General features: G+C 39.6%; 1 protein-coding gene across 8 annotated transcripts in view; it reads right to left on the bottom strand.

The window, feature by feature from the left end:
- The window catches only part of lrrc7 (leucine rich repeat containing 7), a 495,776-nt gene that overhangs the window by 134,405 nt on the left and 341,285 nt on the right, over positions 1-20,086 (bottom strand). For all 8 annotated transcript variants that reach the window (XM_039767825.1, XM_039767819.1, XM_039767821.1 and 5 more), the window contains exons 9-10: positions 6,855-6,929; positions 2,888-3,032 (exon numbers count right to left, since the gene is read on the bottom strand). In XM_039767825.1, coding sequence (XP_039623759.1) covers positions 2,888-3,032; positions 6,855-6,929 — 220 coding nt within the window. The remainder of the gene's footprint in view (positions 1-2,887; positions 3,033-6,854; positions 6,930-20,086) is intronic.

Raw genomic sequence — 20,086 nt, 5'->3', positions numbered from 1 at the left:
TGCCTGTAGGCTTTCTATAATGGAAATTCTTCTGGAGTCCATCTTCAAGTCCGAGTGATGGCGTGAGAGTGTGACAGCCAAGCCGTGTAAACTGAAGTCAGACTACACTTGCAAAGGTCTGCTTATTTCTGAAAGGCCTCAAAGTCACTGCCATCTTAATGTCTTCATTCATCTGTTAGGATATTAAGGCTTTTTGGACAGAACTCAAACGGTTTCTGAGTGCATCACATGTGAACAGAAGGTGCAACATTACATGTGTTCACTCTTCTTATATATTTAGTATGTTATATAATGGATTAAGATTTCATACGATACAGTATATTCTTAAATGCGCTTTATTCAGCTGTGAATGTGTATAGTTTGCCTGTGCTAGTCTATGAGAATGAATTCAAATGATCACAATATATTACTGCTTAATGTAATTTGAAATATTTCCATATAAGAAAAATGCTGTTTTATAGCATTCAGCTTTCTGCAATAATTATTTGACATGACTTAATCCAGTTCAAAGTCTTAACAGGTTGCCAACTTTTTCCAGCAGCATGGCATACAAGACAAGAACCCACCCCAGGCAATGGCTGGAGGATAATAACTTACAGATAAAATGAAGAATAAACTCTACAGTTGTATTCTGTTCACTTAGTGTATCATCTTGAAGTCCCTGATACAAATGCACATGTCCATATCATCTGTGCCCTCCATAATGTTGGGTTGAAAACCCATTCCTTCTTGATTGACTTTTCTGCTCCACAGTTTAAACTTACAAATCACACAATTGAGACCTGATTAAAGTGCACATTGCAGACTTTCATTTAAGGGGATTTGCAGACATTTTGGCCACACAATACGTTTTTTGAATGTGTGTAGTAACTCAGGTCCAAATTCTCTCAAACACTTGTAATGTGGCTTTTCAAATGGGTCATTCCTTGAGAGGATATTATTAATCTCCGTGTATTTCATAAGAAATCTGCAGCCCTAATATGAATGCTCTACTGTGTAGTAGCAGATCACGAGTCGGGATCGGCATCGAGCTCCACTATTAGCTCCTCCCTCCCTTCTGTATTTTTTACTAACATTAAAGTCTGATCACATTTGAGTTGCTTGTAAAGATTCTTTTAGTATGGTACTCCATCTAACAGTCTAGTCAGTCTGCCCCCATTTCTAGTGTGTAGTGTGCTTCAATTTTTGATTCTTGTCAGACTTTCTTCATATTTATTTGACCTTCTTTTTTGTATCATAGATGTTAAAAAGAATAAATAAATAAAAATGAATAAATAATAATAAAATAGTAAATAATAAAACAAAGAGTAGCAGCATGTACCTGCACATCACGGGTCACCTCCTGCCTACTTGATCAGATCATGAGACGTGCTGCTTGCCCAGTTCAGGTCTGAGGCCTCTCACCCTGTGAAGCCTGCAGCAATGGATGGCCAGCATACTGAAGACATTATAGTCTGTGTTTAAAGCACCCCAATGCCACACACATCACATGTGCTATGGTGTATCCTCTATAGCCACAAACAGTATTTGTGTTGAACTCCTTGCTGGATGTTACGTACAAATGCATTTTGTCTGTGTTACAGATATGATTATTCACTATTCACTTTAATAAAAGGCCAAGTGTCTGTGTATCTGTGTGTCCACCTGATTGCTATGTCTCTGTGATCCAACAGATGGCGCATCACAAACAGTAGCACTGCTTTTACAAATCCAATGCCAAATTGCATATAACAGAAATACAGCAGCTGGTCGGACACACTGCACTGCAAATGTTAACAATGAATGCATCTAACAGAGGGTAACTGCCAGACAGACAGAAATTAGCTTATCCTATTTAATAAAAGGAAAAGTGTTTGTGTGTTTGTGTATCTGTGTTTCTGTCTGCTTGCTGTGTCTTGTTGCCACCAAAGGGCACTCCTATACCCCAAACTGCTCAGGCATCACTTACTACAACAGTTCAGGATTGCAATATCCAGGTTGCCCTACTGGCATGCACATGGGTGTTGCAGTCCCAGGATGCTGCCACTTGCCAGCATGCAGTTCCAATGGCCATTTTCCCCTGTCCATACATTTTACAGGGGCTTTGCCTGAACAGGAAACCCACCACTACAGTCTGTGTTAAATACCAATTTTTATGGAATTCATAAAAGCAGTGCTAATGCTTCCATTGCACCAACTGTTGGAATGACAAATGTTACACATTTTATTATTTCAAATGTTTGTGAAAGGCCATCAGTTGGAATGAAAAATGCAATACATTGTATTACTTCAAAAGTTTGTGAAGTGCCATCTGTTAGAAAGACAAATGCAATGCATTTTATTGCTGTAAATACTTGTGAAGTGCCATCTTTTGGAATGACAAATGCAATGCATTTTATTACTACAAATGTGTGTGATTGTCATCATTTGGAATGGCAAATGCAATATATTTTATTACCACAAATGTTTGTAGTGCACCATCTGTTTGAATGATAAATGCAATACATTTTATTCCTTCAAAGGTTTGTGAGGCACCATCTGTTGGAATGAAAATGCAATGCATTTTATTGTTACATGTATTACAAAATACATTCCAGTAGATGACACACTGCAAAAGTAAACACTGGTTATTTACATTTTAACCCATCTTAGATGGGAACCACATCTAGTCAATGGATCAATCAGTTGCTTGCTTGAAATGCTCCCAACTTTTTGTGAATGGATTGATTAGCTCTCCTCTAGATTTCTTGAGTTCCTGTTCACCACAGAAATACACAAACATTCCACATTTCCAAATAAGAGCAATAAAGCATGTAGCTTGCACCTAAAATCGACAAACAATCACTTTACTGAAGCTGTGACACCTCAGAGCTGATCATTTCCAATATGAGAACATCAGTAATCTTACCTATGGAGTCTGGCAGTTGCTGTAACATATTGGAGGACAACAGGAGGTCTTCCAGGGAGTCACAACCTGAGATGTCCATGTCGATGGTCTCTATTCTATTCTTGGATACATCCAGATAGGTCAGCTGCTTCAGTTTTCCTATAGACTTCAACAAGGGGCAGGGTAGGGAAAGAACAATGGAAACACAAAGAAGGATTACTTGGGTCCAAGACCAAATTCATCTCAATGTACATTGTGAAGGAGTGACTGTGCCATTGCATCTGGCGTATAACACACTCAAGAAAAGATAATCAAGATAATGTTGGTGCTTTTATTCTAAAGCCAGCTCATTTTGAGTCAATTTTACTAAGTAATGAGTCAGTCAATGTCCAATGCATGCACAGCGCATTGAGAAATTTTCTGTCACTGTGAGTGTATCACTTCAATGAAACCTTTTATTAAAAATGTAAAACCCCACTGAATACAAACATTGCATTTGCATTCAATTCACCTCCACTGTCGACATAAGCAATTAATTTTTAATCATTTAGGCAATATTCAGTGCACAAACATGCTGTTTTCTTACAAGTCTACAGGAAAATCCTGGCCGACGTTCAATTTGGAACGGAATGCGATCATGGCTGGAAGTGAAAAGCGTCTCCGAGTCTTTAAAAAATGTCACTGACGGAAACGATGCGAGCGACTGCACAACGGAATCTTCCTCGCAGTCATTTAGAATCATCGTTTGACAAATTAATCTCGCCTCAATTAAAAATACAAAGGTGTTAGATTAAGATATGAATAAAACTAGGATACAGTACAGTCCGCCTGATAGCTCCATCACTCGGTGTGCACAGGGGGGCTTCCTCTATATGTTCTCTTTAGCACAGAGTGCAGGGTCAACGTTGGGTATGAGCAATGAGTACCGAATGAATCATCCACTCAAACCCAAAATATGAATCATCTTATCTAACTGGCACTCCGGTTTCCTCCCACAATCCAAAGACATGCAGGTTAGGTGGATTGGCGGTTCTAAATTGGCCCTAGTGTGTGCTTGGTGTGTGGGTGTGTTTGTGTGTGTCCTGCGGTGGGTTGGCACCCTGTCCAGGATTGGTTCCTGCCTTGTGCCCTGTGTTGGCTGGGATTGGCTCCAGCAGACCCCCGTGACCCTGTATTCGGATTCAGCGGGTTAGAAAATGGATGGATGGATCTTATCTAACTAACGTAGACTCAGTGTAATATCATTCTGCAAGCTCCTTAGTGTTTCACTGAAGTGAGCAACCTTGTGTTTCTTGAAAATGGCAACCAGTGGTCATGTGAATGAAGATGATTTCCCAACATTTCAGGACTGTGTGTCCTAATGATGAAATAAAAATGAACTTATAGATTAAATAAAACATAACAAAATTCTAACATTCTCACACCTTTCAGGTTGTATTAGTGGCCCAACCTTTGAGAATATGAGGGCTTCTGTAAGAATGGGAAACTTCTTGTCTATTGTACACTCGCTGAACAAATTATTATGAACACCTGTACAATCAGCCAATCATGAGGCAGCATCAAATGATGCAGATGCAGGTCAGGAACTCCACTGAATGTTCAGATCAGACACCTGATGGGGACAAAAATGGGTTCTCAGTGATCTGGACCATGGATTGGTTGTTGGTGCCATACGGGCTGGTTTGGGATGTTTCTGCAACTGCTGATTTCCTAGGATTTGTATACATAACAACCTCTAGAGTTTACTTGGAACTTGAAAACAATAAAACATTCAGTAGGTGGCAGATGTTGATGAGAAAGGTCAAAGAGAATCGCCAGACTGGTTTGAGCTGGCAGAAAGGCTATGGCAACTCAGATAACCACTGTGTGCAACCATGGTGAGCAGAAAGTCATCTCAGAATGCACAACACGTCAGACCTTGAGGTGGATGGGTTACAAGAGCAGAAGACTACGTTGGCTTCCACTCCTGTCAGCCAAGAACAGTAAGCTGGGGCTGCAGTGGGCATAGGTTCATCAAAACTGGACAACTGAAGACTGGAAACACGTAACCTGTTCCGATAAATCTTGATTTCTACCGAGGTACACAGATGGTAGGGTCACCAACATCATGAATCCATGCACCCAACCAGCCTGGTGGTGATGGTGTAATGGTGTTGGGGAATGCTTTCTTGGCACACTTGGAGGGTCCGTTAATATGAATGAATTATCGCTCAGTTCATGGCCTATCTGAGTGTTGTTGCTGACCACGTTCTTCCCTTCATGGTCACAGTTAGCTCACCTTCTAATGGCTACTTCAAGGCTGATAATGCACCACGTCACAAAGCAAAAGTCATTTCAGACTGGTTTCATGAATATGTCAATGAGTTCATTGTTCTTCAGTGGCCTTTCCAGTCACTGGTTCTGAATCCAATAGAACACCTTTGGGTTGTGGGAGAACAGGAGATTTGCAGCATGAATGTGCAGCTGATGAATATGATGTGATCAGGTCAACCTGGACCAGAATGCTTCTACCATCTTGCGGAGTCTTCCAACTGGTTTCATGAAGATGACAATGAGTGGCCTTCTTAATTACTGGATCTGAGTCCTGCAGAATACCTTTGTGATTAGAACATTACGATGATCTAAACGAGAACAGGTAATTCGGTCCAACAAAGCTCGTCATTACTATCCACCTAATTCTTCTAAAAAAACATCAATTCGAGTTTTGAAAGCCCCTAAAGTCTAACTGTATACCACGATGATGATGATGTGGTAGAACAGGAGACCCGCAGCATGAATGTGCAGCCGACCAACCTGTAGAAACTGCGTGATGCAATCATGTCCATATGGACCAAAGGAATGATTCCAACACCTTGAGGAATGCATGCCATGAAGAGGTGAGGTTGTTATGAGAGCATTAGGAGGCCCTACCAAGTACTCTGAAGGTTTCTTCTGTCGTTTCACATATTTTTAATTCTTTCCTTGTAATTCTTTTATAATAGTCTTATTATATTTATATTTATTTTCATCTTTGCCATCATTCTGGGTAAAGAGGCCCACTATGAGAGCACACCCTTGTCTCAGACAAGGTGGAAATGCTTTGGCCTCCATGCCTAAAGTCATGGGAAGACCAAAAAAAAAAAACAACTGGGCATCACCTCACTCCCATAATCCCTACAATAACACAGAGTTGGGAGAACGTTAGTTTTGGAGATGGTTTGAAGACAGCAGAGCAGGTGAGGACGATGGGAAGGACTGAGGTTGTCGAGTTTCAGCACATTCTCTTCCATTCTGCCAATAAACCGTACAATGCAAAGCATAATCAACATGGAGCCCACTGCCCCAAAAATCTAAAAACTTTCGAATCCTTCAATATCTGAGTTAAAAGCCCAGAAGGCAATTCCAAGAGGAAATCTCTGGCAAGACTTTAAGTGTACAGTGCAGTGAGGACCCCAAGCAGCCGTCAAAATGAGAACTTGTTTGGCCAAATAAAGTGCTGTCTCACTGAGACAAATTAAAGGATGCTTTTTCGAAACAACTGAAAGCTGGTATTTCCACAAAATACGATTTTAGCAAGGACTCGCCAAAGGATGTGAAGATCTGATGAAATGTTTGCTTGTTATTTTGTCTGCATTTCCAGAATTATTTTCTTATTGATAACGTTGGCTATGTTGTTTTAGAACAGGGAAACAAACTCCTCTTTTAATGAATTTGGAAGTAGACTTATGAGGCCTGCAGTGGACTTGTGCCCTGCCCAGGGTTTGTCTCCTGCCTTGTGCCCTGTGTTGGCTGGGATTGGCTCCAGCAGACCCCCCATGACCCTGTAGTTAGGATACAGTGGGTTGGATAATGGATGGATGGATGGATGGATGGACTTATGAGGCAGAAGGAGGTATAAAATTAAAAAGGTGTGTATACAGTTCATATACTCCATAGCTAAGACAAGTAAGGTAACATACAAACAAAAAAAAATCCATCTTTTAAAAAAGAAAATGCAATTAATTCCTACCCCTGGTAATGTCTGTAAAGAGTTGTTGTCCATCCACAGTTCTCTCAGATTCTGTATTTGCTCCAGGACTTCTGGCTGAAAAAAGAAACACATTTGATTGAGTCTAAATGCATTTGCAACAAAAAATGTCCAACACTAGCACTTAAACTCGGTTCTGAAAGCAGACAGATTGATTTCTAAATCCATAAATATACAATAAAATGTTGTCCACTTAATTGATCTAAATTATGCAAATATGAGTGTGCCTGATTCTGCCAGGACAAACTCCGACTCCCTGTGACTCGTTATCAGAACGAGGAGATTTATATAATCAAGAAGAAATCAATCATGTTTGATATGTTATGGTGGAAATGAAAACAAAATAAAGATAAGAAAAATGACGTTTTGTATATGTGAGTCTCAATTGTGCACCATAGTGGCAAGGACAATCTAGGCTGTCTTCAGCTTACTTTGGACCTGACACAGTCTCTTAACCTGCTGTTATAGTATATTGTCCACCTTAATAAAAGGATTCATGCCTATGTGTCCATCTGCTTGCTATGCTTGTGCATTTCCCCTTGGGATTAATAAAGTATCTATCTATCTATCTATCTATCTATCTATCTATCTATCTATCTATCTATCTATCTATCTATCTATCTATCTATCTATCTATTATATAGTGCCTTTCACATCTATCTATCTATCTATCTATCTATCTATCTATCTATCTATCTATTATATAGTGCCTTTCACATCTATCTATCTATCTATCTATCTATCTATCTATCTATCTATCTATCTATCTATCTATCTATCTATCTATCTATCTATCTATCTATCTATCTATGTCTCTGTTATTCCAATAGATGGTGCATCACAAACATTTGTAGTAATAAAATGCATTGTATTTTTAATTCTAACAAATGGTGCATCAGTAACACTGCTTTTACAAATCCCATAACAAAAGGGCATATAACAGAGACATATATATTGCATTTGTTATTCCAACAGATGGCACATCACAAACATTAACACTGCTTTTACGAATCCTATACCAAATGAAATATAGCAGAGACCTATGCTTTGCCTCTGTCATTCCAACAGAGGGTGCATCACAAACATTAACACTGCTTTATGAATCCAATAGTGCCATATAACAGAGATGCATGCTTTGCGTGGTGCACTGCAAAAGTTAGCGCTGAGGTCTACTTTGATTACTTAGATTTCAACCCTGCTGAGTCAGGTAGCACAGCGAGTTCTACAAAAAATAGATAGGTGTCTGTATGTCTGTCTGTGCATTTGTCCAGTTGTTGCATCTCTGTTATTTCAATAGACTGCACAACACAAACATTAACAGCTTAGCTTTTTTATCGACGACCCCTCATTTTTCTATTCATCTACACCAAATGTCATATAACAGAGACATACGCCTCACATGGTGCCCTGCAAATATTAATGCTGAGGTCTACATTGATTACCTAGATTTGAAACCGTCTTACATGGGTGGCACAGCTGATAATGCCCATGTATTGTCTGTATATCGGTCTGGTTGCTATGTCTCTTTCAGTCCAACAGATGGTGCATCAGAAACATTTGTAATAATGCATTTTATTGCTACATGCATTACAAAATACATTTTAATAGATGTTGTACTTCAAACATTAACATTGAGGAGTATGTTAAATTTGTACCAGTCATAGATGGGTAATGTACCTAGTATTATATCTCTATATATATAAAATCTAACGTCTGTCTGTCTGTCTGTCTGTATTGCTTCTCACGAGGGAACTACTTAATTGATTTAGATCTGATTTTTTTCTATAATTTGCTTAAAAATTCTGGTTGATTTTGCGACTTCTATCATTGTGCTATGTATCATAGTTTGCTTGTGGGACCAATTTATTTACATGAATCTGAGAGACACACAGTGGGCCGAGGAGAGGAGGGCGGGGCCCTCTTCACCCACGTGCCAGTCTTGGACCATACCTTACCTCTGCTTAGCTAGCGAACGAGAGAACTACTTAATGGATTTAGATCAGGTTTGTTTGTAGGATTTGCTTGAACATTCCGGTTGATTTTGCGACATTTCGCATCGTGCTAAGAATCATAGTTCACTTACAGAAGCAATATCCATCCATCCATTTTCCAACCTGCTGAATCCGAACACAAGGTCACAGGGGTCTGCTGGAACCAATCCCAGCCAACATAGGGCGCAAGGCAGGAACCAGTCCCGGGCAGGGTGCAAACCCACCGCAAGGCGTACACACACACACACCAAGCACACACTAGGGCCAATTTAGAATCGCCAATCCACCTAACCTGCATGTGTTTGGACTGTGGGAGGAAACCCTAATCTGAGACAGAGGCTACTGGCCAAGGGGAAGGGGAAGCGTGACGTCAGGAGTGGGGAGCCGGGCAGGGCCCTCCGTGCTGTACTGTTTCACTGCTACGGCGGAGCCACAGGGGACAGCTCTTTATATTATATTATGGGATTGGCTCCAGCAGACCCCCGTGACCCTGTATTTGGATTCAGCGGGTTAGAAAATGGATGGATGGATGGATATTATATTATATTATATTATATTATGTTATATTATATTATATTATATTATATTATATTATATTATATTATATTATATTATATTATATTATGTATGATGGTTTGAAATCTAAATAATCAACACAGACCTCAGTGCTAACGTTCGCAGTGCAACATCTATTGAAATGTATTTTGTAATGCATGTAGTAATTAGACACATTACTACAAAAGTTTGTGATGTGCCACCTGTTGTTGTAGCAATGCATTTTATTACTAAAAATTCTGGTGAAGCACCATCTGTTGTAATGACAAAGACATAGTAGTTGGGCAGACAAACAGACTGACACTCAGACAGATATCATTTTATTAAAGTGGATTTGGGCTGCCATTCAGAAAGCCATTTCATTCTTTTCATGAAATAGATTCCACAATCATCCTGAAAGTATGTACAAGATCAGAGAAATTCAAAGAATACTAATGGCGTACTAATGAACTGGAGTGATTATGTTAAGCTCTCGGTTTAATAATTACGCAGGAGCAAGTTGAGTATTTGAACAAATGAAGAAAAGGACAGACAGAAACAGTGATGGTTCTGATTTTAAAGGTATGTTGGTAGTGAAATCAGTTTAAATAACAGCTTAGATCATAGAAAATCTACTGAAATCATAATATGTCAGATATTCATAGAATAAAATAATTTCAAGAAAATGCACATGAAAAATCTCACTGCACAAAATAAAACCTAGCTATGTGAAAAGTTTTTATATCAAGTCAATAAATCTTGTGTACCTTATTGTAAATTTTTGATTTATCAAGAAATTTGTGTTTAAAATTATTTAGTTTATTTTAAGAAAACTTCTTATGTAAAATTTGCTTACCCCAGTAGCAGATATTTTTGCTAAATAAAAGCAAAACAACTCCTTTTTCGTGGGTTTTTTCTTTTTAAGGAGATACTGGAATAGTTATAAATGTTTAATTTATAGACATAAATCTTTATTACTTTGAAATTAACTGTTATCTTAGAATTTTGTTGTATCCTTGTGCCCGAAGCTAAAATATCTGTGTGTAATAAAAGGCTACTAAAACAGATTAGTGTTAGGGAGGGCAACAGGCCATAAAAATTTCTTCTCCATTACCTAAAAAATTTAGGTCAAAGCAAACAGACTGAAAGAGAACGAGGTAAAGAATTATACACACACACATATATATATATATACTGTATATATATATATATATATATATATATATATATATATATATATATATATATATATATATATATATATATATATATAGTCATATGAAAAAGTTTGAGAACTCCTCTTAATTCTTTGGATTTTTGTTTCTCATTGGCTCAGCTTTCAAAGTAGAAACTTCCTTTAAATATGACATGCCTTATGGAAACAGTAGTATTTCAGCAGTGACATTAAGTTTATTGGATTAACAGAAAATATGCAATATGCATCATAACAAAATTAGAGAGGTGCATAAATTTGGGCACCAACAGAGATATGACATCAATACTAAGTTGAGCCTCCTTTTGCTAATCTATCAGCCTCTAGACGTCTCCTATAGCCTTTGATGAGTGTCTGGATTCTGGATGGAGGTATTTTTGACCTTTCTTCCATACAAAACCTCTCCAGTTCAGTTAAATTTGATGGCTGCCGATCATGGACAACCTGCTTCAAATCATCCCATAGATTTTCGATGATATTCAAGTCAGGGGACTGTGATGGCCATTCCAGAACATTGTACTTCTCCCTCTGCATGAATACCTTTGTTTTGTTGGAATATCCAAGCCCTGCGTAACTTCAAGTTTGTGACTGATGCTTGAACATTATCCTTAGCAATTTGTTGATATTGGGTTGAATTCATGAGACCCTTGACTTTAACATGGGCCCCAGTCCCTGAACTGGCCACACAGCCACACAGCATGATGGAACCTCCACCACATTTGATAGTAGGTAGCAGGTGTTTTCTTGGAATGCTGTGTTCTTCTTCTGCCATTTAAAGCGCTTTGTTATGACCAAATAACTCAATTTTTGTCTCATCAGTCCAAAGCACTTTATTCCAAAATGAATCTGGCTTGTCAAAATGAGCATTGTATACAACAAGCGACTCTGTTTGTGGTGTGAGTGCAGAAAGGGCTTCTTTCTCATCACCCTGCCATACTGATGTTCTTTGTGCAAATTGCTGAATTGTAGAACGATGTACAGATACACCATCTGCAGCGAGATGTTCTCACAGGTCTTTGGAGGTGATCTGTGGGTTGTCTGTAGCCATTCTCACAATCCTGCTCATATGCCACTCCTGTATTTTTCTTGGCCTGCCAGACCTGCTGGGTTTAACAGCAACTGTGGCCTTCCATTTCCTGATTCCATTCCTTACAGTTGAAACTGACAGTTTAAACCTCTGAGATGGCTTTTTGTAGCCTTCCCCTAAACCAGGAGACTCAACAATCTTTGTTTTCAGATCTTTTGAGAGTTGCTTTGAGGATCCCATGCTGTCTGTCACTCTTCAGAGGAGAGTCAAAGGGAAGGAAGCACAACTTGCAATTGAACACTTTAAATACCTTTTACCACTCATGACTGGACACTCCTGTCTATGAAGTTCAAGGTTTAATGAGCTATTCCAGCCAATTTGGTGTTGCAAGTAATCAGCATTGAACAGTGACATGCATTCAAATCAGAAAAATTACAAGGGGACCCAAAGTTTTGCACAGCCAGTTTTTCACATTTAATTTAATTTCATACAACTAAATACTGCGTCACTAAAAATCTTTGTTCAGAAAACACCCCAGTACTCAGATGTTCGTAGGAAATGAAAGACATGCCACTGTTATCTTTTTTGTTGAAAGGAGAGTCAATTATTATGCAGGCTGAGAGGGGTTCCCAAACTTTTTAATATTACTGAATATATATATATATATATATATATATATATATATATATATATATATATATATATATATATATAGATAAAATACATTTTCTAGTGTTGAAAATTATTCTTCAAAGTATATGTATTGTATACAAGCCATAAATAAATCTATACTCATAATTAGCTTTCAAACTAAAAATACATACAATCCCGGGAATTAAATCCAGTATTCCTATGGTTGGTCCCAATATGAGTGCTGCTAGAGTGGTGGACAAGCAATGCAGGAGCCAACACTGGAAGGGGCTGTGGTATAGCGGGTCCATGTTTCAGATGAAAAAACCCAGTTTTTCAATAGATAATCGACGCACTCGCAGATTATGGAGCGGTCATAGTAATGTGGACGGAGCGGTTCTTGGATGCTAAATGAAGCAGCAGTTTCCTCGCTTATGTGCACAGGTGAGGAATCATCATCTGCCTCCATAATTATATATAGTAGGAGCCCGAGTACAGAAAGGAAAAAAAGAAAAAAAAAAGGATTGGATTGAACGGAGGTTAGGAGAAAGAAGACAGGCAAGGCTGGAGAAGTAACGAGCCTGTTTGCGACAGAGAGAGGGAGCGATCGAGAGCAGACTCGCTGGTGTTTTGCAGGCAGCTGGAAGGAGAGACCCCTGGAAAGGGTGTTTGGCCGGCACTCGGTGGGACTGAAGGAAGCGGTTGCTCCAGCTGAGCGATGAAGGTGCTGGAGTGATCCGCAAGGTGGTTGGCTCGCCGCATAAGGCCACAGTAGGCAGTGGGAGTCAGGAAGGCTTAGAAGAGTGAAGCCCAGCGTGAGTGTCCTGGCCATTGGGGAACCTAAGTCTCAGTCTGACGAAGCCAGGGACCAAAAAGCAACCGGACATGAAGAAGGACAGCTGCAGCTAGGGCAACTTCCTTGGTGCGAAGCCTGGATGGGAGAAGCAGGGGAGCCGCCAGTAAAAAGAAGGCACCGGGTTTTGTTTTTTAAAGGACTGCTTCCAGCCATTGTTTTAACCTCGGTTTTTAAATTATTTTTTTATTTATTTTCACCTCCACTTTTTCATTATTTATTTATTGACATTTTGATTGCACTGCACTTTAGACACTGTTTTTGCTTTGATTGTTTTTAAGGAAAGCATGTCTGCACTTGCATCATCCCCTTGTTTCGTTGTGTCCTCACTGTCCAGCTCATATGGTTACATTACCGACGGTGTCGGGTTCAAGAGCTCCCAAAATGGAGATGGGAACATGAAGCGGAACCCGCATTGTCACAGGGGCACACAGATGCACACTGGGCCAGTTTAGTAAACTGGTGATTCGTCTTACACACCCACACATCTTGACGATGGCAGAGAAAAACTAGAGAAACTGCCCCACAGAAAAAAAGAAAGAACGAGCTGACTACACACAAATAGCAACAGGATTCTGGATACGTAATTCAAGAGTGCGCACCGCTGTGACGCTCTATGGTTTAATTTGCTGCTTAAAGTAGTAAATGACTGAGTAGTTAAATTAGCTAGTATAAAATGTAATAAAAGCCACCCTACTCCATGAGTACACCAGCCGACGAACCTGAAGAAGTCACTTGCATGGATGCTGACGCATTTCACAATGTAGAGCGCACTGGGAGTTTGATGCGTCCGTCTACATTGCCTGGGGAGCTGTGGTAGACATGTTTTGATGAGGCCCACTAACTCTGTTTGGTTCATTTAATTTCCACTCTCTAATGATCTGTCACTTTAGTGCACTGTCCATTACTCACCTTAATGACCAGCCATGCCAGCCCTTTTATCGTTTATTTTTTGTCTTTTTAATTTATGTCGGTTACCTTGGAGGGCAGTCTATTCACCATGGTACTTAACTTCAAATAAACGATTTATGAGCCACACTATACCTTTAAGATAACGCTTTTGAGCAAATTTAGACCATGACAGCTTTTCATGAGTTGCGAACGAGAACAATTGCCATTTTCCTTAAAGCTTTTGCTTTTCCTGATAGTTGGCATTCTTGAAGAACATCTCCCTTTAACTGGAAAGGAACAGTAATTAGATAACTGCCCACAAGACTTGAAATGGCAAGGGTCAACTGAATGCCACTCTATGGGTTTTGCCACAATGTATGGTCAACTTTATGCTTTTATTTAAATTTGTATGCTTTAAGCTGAAACTACTATTGGAGAAGTCTAGTAATAACAATAGTGACCCTATATAAAAATAGGAATAGCTATGGAAGAAGAAGAAGAAGAAGAAGAAGAAGAAGAAGAAGAAGAAGAAGAAGAAGAAGAAGAAGAAGAAGAAGAAGAAGAAGAAGAAGAAGTATTTTTTCAGCATACTCTCATGTCATTCATCCCATTTTATTGTTAATTACTTATGAGTGTTTATAATCATTTTGTTTTTGTGTGAGGCACCAGTTAACGCTCTCACATGATATACCGTAGTGTCCGTCTTGTCTTGATGTCTAGACCTCTAGACCTCTAGACCCGTAAACATCCTAATTTTTAGCCATTGTGGGACCATATTTTGTGCAGGATAAAGAGTAAAACAATAGGTTTTGTGAAAGCTTAGGGCCCCCAGTAAGCCACAAGCCCCTAACACATGCACACAGGATAGTCGAGGGTTCAAACAAAGGGGTGTTTTACTACACAAATACCTTGTTTACATAAGCACAAAACGCAAGTCGTCTTTCCTTCACCTCTCTCTCACTATTGCACTGCTCTCCTCCAATTGAGTGTTGCTTTCATTCCTACCAGCTCTGACTTGCCTACACAAGGCAGTGCGGTCCTTTATGAGGACTTGGGAGTACTTACAGTGCTGGGGCTTCACCCGTTGGAAGCACTTCCATGTTGTGAAGAAGTCCCAAATAGTAGGGAGTGTAACTCCCTTCAGCACCCTCTTGCAGCACCCCTGGACCCCAGCAAGGCTGGATTACTGGACTACAATTCCCAGCAATCCCTGCTGGTATCCAAATGGGTACCAATATCCAGGGTTGCTGCCATCTAACATCCTGGGGGATTAAACACCCCCCAGAGACAGTTCTTTCATGTCCTTCCCTTTGATCCTGGCCAGGAAAGGTACTGTAAGTATAACCAGTAAGGATGCCCGTCCATCCACCTGGGGCTTCCCATCTGGATAAGGGAACTTCTTCTCTCCTGGTTGGGATGCCCGTCCATCCACCAGGGGCATCCTGTTCAGGTAAAGAGCTTTTCTCTCATTTGGTCAGGATGCCTGTCCATCCACATGGGGCTTCCCGGCAGGGTAGGGGTTCGTCCCCTCTCTTAGCTGAGATGCTTGTCTGTCCTGTATGGTAGTTACAGTGTCTTCAGCAAAAATGATCATAAGGACTTAAAAGTTGTGAATGCCACATCAAGCAGGAGTTCACCCTTTAATGCACAACAACTTCTTAAACTTTGGGTTGCCGCCATTCGGTAGCATAGGATCGAGATTCAGCAATGTATTTAATGGAAATGGGGACGGTGTGGAAAGTGTCTCATGATGGGCTGCTGGGGGTCATTTAAGCAGTCAACATGGCTTTATATTCTGTTGGCAGCATTTCTCCAAGAGGGACTCCCACCCCCCCACTTTGACTGTTGCTTGAGATTCTCCAAGGGGTCAAAGTTACTCCCATTCATGAAACTTAAAAGGTGATTGGTTGACTTGAAAGAGAAGTGCTTAGCTGTCAGATGACCCCAATTGGTGGTGGACAGGTGGCAGCACTCAAAATATCAGCTGGACAGACCTGGCGAAACTAATGGGGATTCATTGACATTTTTCTCAGGATTGACAAGGGGGACGGAATTGGATGCAACACCTGCTTTTTACACTCAGCCCATCTCTTCTGATGGCGGTCCTGGCAGTGGCACAGCAATTTAACTGTGTGTTTTGAACTGCAGCAAAGCTCATTGACTGTGTTTCATTGCTTAGTAGCATGCTGGCACCCATTGCTTAATCGGGGTCTCCAAATCACCAAAGCCCTCGATAGTTGGTCGTGTGTTATTTCCTAATGGCACTTGATGCTTCATTGGGTAAACCAATTCATCAATCAAGTGTCTAAGCTTCACAGGGGACACATTTACAAGATTATTGAGATTTATAAAGGTAAATTGCTCAATTTATATTTAACTTTTATGCACTATTTTTTTAAATTTAGTTTGTTCACCTGCAGTACTATAAGTGGTTCAGTTTGTGGTTCAAAAGTTACAAATTTGTCTTCCTCATCTTCAAATGTGGTATTACTTTTGTAGGAGGTATGAACATAAATCAAACATTTGTGTTTCCTTAGGAAAAGCTGGGAACCACTGAGATAGATCATATGTATCTCTTCTAGTGGGTTCTCTTGCATATTGAGGAGGGTCAGGAACATGGATTCTGACTGATCCTTTTCCCAGAATTTAATAGTGGACAGTGCTGCTAGAAGGCTGTGGCCAAGAGATGGTCATTGTCCGTCATGGAAACAACCTTATAGCCAGCTGACACCACTAATGAGAGAAACCATTGAAGTAAAGAAATAGGTCTCCTATAAAATGACAACAGGGGTCTGCAGAGGAATACAAACATGGAAAAAAATGGCGTCAAGTCAAAACAAAAGTGTGTGTTCAAAGTGGGTTTGGCTAAACATTCGACAACACAGGAAAGAAAAGTGGGATATCACCCTCATTGTCGATTGCATGGATGGAAAAAAAAACTTAAAGTATATCATTGAGAAGTGGAAAGACCACTTTGAGGAACTCTTCAATGTGATATATATGCTCTGCTTGGAGCAGAAGGTAGTGGACCGAGTATCTGGTGGGTTGAGTGATTTTCTGTAGATGAAGTGATTGTGGTGGGTAAGAAAACAGCAATGGTTGAGATCAAGCCTGAAATGCTGAACTCACTGGGAGTTTTGAGGATGTAACAGTGGACAATCACTTAGACCTTGTAAGCGTGATTGAGGGGTCATGGGAGTTTTGCCAGTCCTGTCTACATGTGCAACATGGACTTGGAAATGCTTACAGCTGTGGACCCTGTGGTATCTCACAGATGACTATGGTGTTCTGGTGTTTGCAGAGGCAGAATCCGTTTTGCCTATTTGGCTTTAAGTCTATTAAATCTAGATGCTTTATCTCCTCATGCAGGGGGCATTCCGCCTAACATAAATGTTCTTAAGTAGTTCTTTGTTTTTTTTTTTTTAAGGCATAAAGGATTCGACACAGAGGGTCACTTGACAGGTTTGGGCATCCGCTTTCATTCAAACTCTCAAATGTTACAGACGACTGCACAGGACTTTGATCAGGTAAAGAAAATTAAGTGGGAGGCTTACCAAATGATCTAATAAATTACTGACATAGCCAACGGCAAAACTGACCATTAATTAACTGATTGATTAACATCAACCAATCAATCAACCAATCGACTCTTCTTCTCACGTCAACATTTCCTAATAAGCTGAATTAATAGGAAAATAATAAAGGAGAATTTGTTTTCCATACACCTTTTTTCTTCATTAGAGTATCACGGGGACCTGGGGCCCATTTAAGCAACACCAGAATAGGAACTGTTCTTCATGGGACGCATGTTCAGTGCAGCTCATGTTTCACCTATATCAGGTCAATTTAGAATCGGAAATTAACTCAACCAATGCAAAACCATGCAGAGACAGGAAAGACAGCGACCAAGCTAGGAACAATTTTAGCAAGCAGAGGTTAAGAGGAGACATGACTAAAGTTTTTAAAGTTATTGAAAGAATTAGCACTGCAGATCCCTGTTGTCACTTTAAAATAAGTCCTGCAACAAGGGCACAATTGAAAATGTGTTAAGGGCAGATTTCTCACAAATGTTGGAAATTAACATAAATGTTTTATGTTAATCAATCAGATAGTTAAGGATCAGTATTGACGTTGGTGATGCCACTAATTAATTGGATAATTTGATAAGCCTACAGAGTAGGACTTTTGGGATCTTGAAATCTTGACTTGATGTTATTTTGGATAATCTAGATCAGGGGTTAGCAACCTTTCAGTGGTGTCGTGCTGAACCTATGTTGCAATGTTATTCCATGTGCCAACATAATTCTATTAATTTAGTTATATATGATATCAAAATTGGCACTTTTATAATGGGTACTTTTGAAGCCGGATATATCTGGATCTTATATTATTGGTCATTCAATAATTTAAAATACATAATATCATATGTGAAAAAGAATGTTTTGTCAAATTTTAATTTTCAACACATTTATTAAAAATTACTGTATATAAAATTTATAAAATTATAAATGACTATTTTTTTCAATACAAAATACATAGTTTGAATAAGAAAAAATTATCAAGAATTCTAATATGATTAATCATTCTTTATTTTTAATCAGAGCTATTAATCGATTAATGTGAAACAATTGTATAACTACATTCGGTGGCTTTATTTTTGGTTCCAATTATTTGACTAAAATAAGTAGTTTGTTTCTTAAAGCCACAAAGAGCCCTTTTTATAGCTTCACGTTCCTCCAGAGTTTTTAAACGTGGACTGATGTTTAGTTTGATAACGTCTTTGTACATTTGGCGTATGACACGCAACACTTCACAGCATAATGCACACACAGCACCATCCTTTTGTTGTACAAATCCATATTCATTCGTCTGAGGGTCTTGAAAAGAGCAAACATCAAGTTTTTGCCTTATATTAAGTCATTTTAAGGCAGTATATTACTTAATAATACAAGAGATTTGTTTTAACGTACCACGGCCTGCACTGAACACATGGTTTCCATTTACATGTGAGTAGCATACACAAAACAGGTGAGGGCATGAACGCATGTGCTGTAATTCAAATTTTGTTTTTTGCTATATTTCAATTCAATTAGAGTGCCATTGAAAATCGTTCCATGAGCTGTACTTGGCACATGTGCTGTAGAATGCCGGCCACTGATCTAGATGAATAGGATGGATGATCTCATGGGGCTGAATGGCCTGTTCTCGTCACCACTTTTCTATTGTTCCTGATGTCTTAATGAATCCAGGCCTTCTCTGGAGCTGTCAGGCAGCATTGCTATCAACTGTACCACTCTTGATAGATAGATAGATAGATGGATAGATAGATAGATAGATAGATAGATAGATAGATAGATAGATAGATAGATAGATAGATAGATAGATAGATAGATAGATAGATAGATAGATAGATAGATACTTTATTAATCCCAAGGGCAAATTCACAAACTCCAGCAGCAGCATACTGATAAAAACAATATTATTTAAAGAGTGATAAAAATGCAATGCAAGTTAAAAAATGCAAGGAGAGCGTGTGAGGCTGGTATAACACTCTATAATCTTGTATAATGTTAACGTTTAACCCCCCGGGTGGAACTGAAGAGTTGCAGAGTGTGGGGAAGGAATGATCTCATCAGTCTGTCAGTGGAGCAGGACGGTGACAGCAGTGTGTCACTGAAGCTGCTCCTCTGTCTGCAGATGATCCTGGTCTGATAGAACATCTGCAGCATCTTATTGCAGATGTTAAAGGACGCCAGCCTTCTAAGGAAGTATAGTCAGCTCTGTCCTCTCTTGTACAAAGCATCAGTATTGGCCGTCCAGTCCAGTTTATCATCCAGCTGCACTCCCAGGTATTTATTGGTTTGTACCCTCTGCACACAGTCACCTGTGATAATCACGGGGCCTGGGCCTCTTAAAATCCACCACCATTATAAAGCAGTCCTTTCATTTTCTGAACTTGTTTTTTTTCTTTTACAGGGCCTTGAGGAGCCAAGGCCTCTCCTGGCAGCAGCAGGCACAAAGCAGAAACCAAGTCTGGCTGGAGTGAGTGTCGATGGATGCGGGGTGAATGTGATA

This window comes from Polypterus senegalus, chromosome 10, assembly GCF_016835505.1.
Source record: "Polypterus senegalus isolate Bchr_013 chromosome 10, ASM1683550v1, whole genome shotgun sequence".
Lineage (NCBI taxonomy): Eukaryota > Metazoa > Chordata > Cladistia > Polypteriformes > Polypteridae > Polypterus > Polypterus senegalus.
This window is presented reverse-complemented; position numbering and strand designations above follow the sequence as displayed.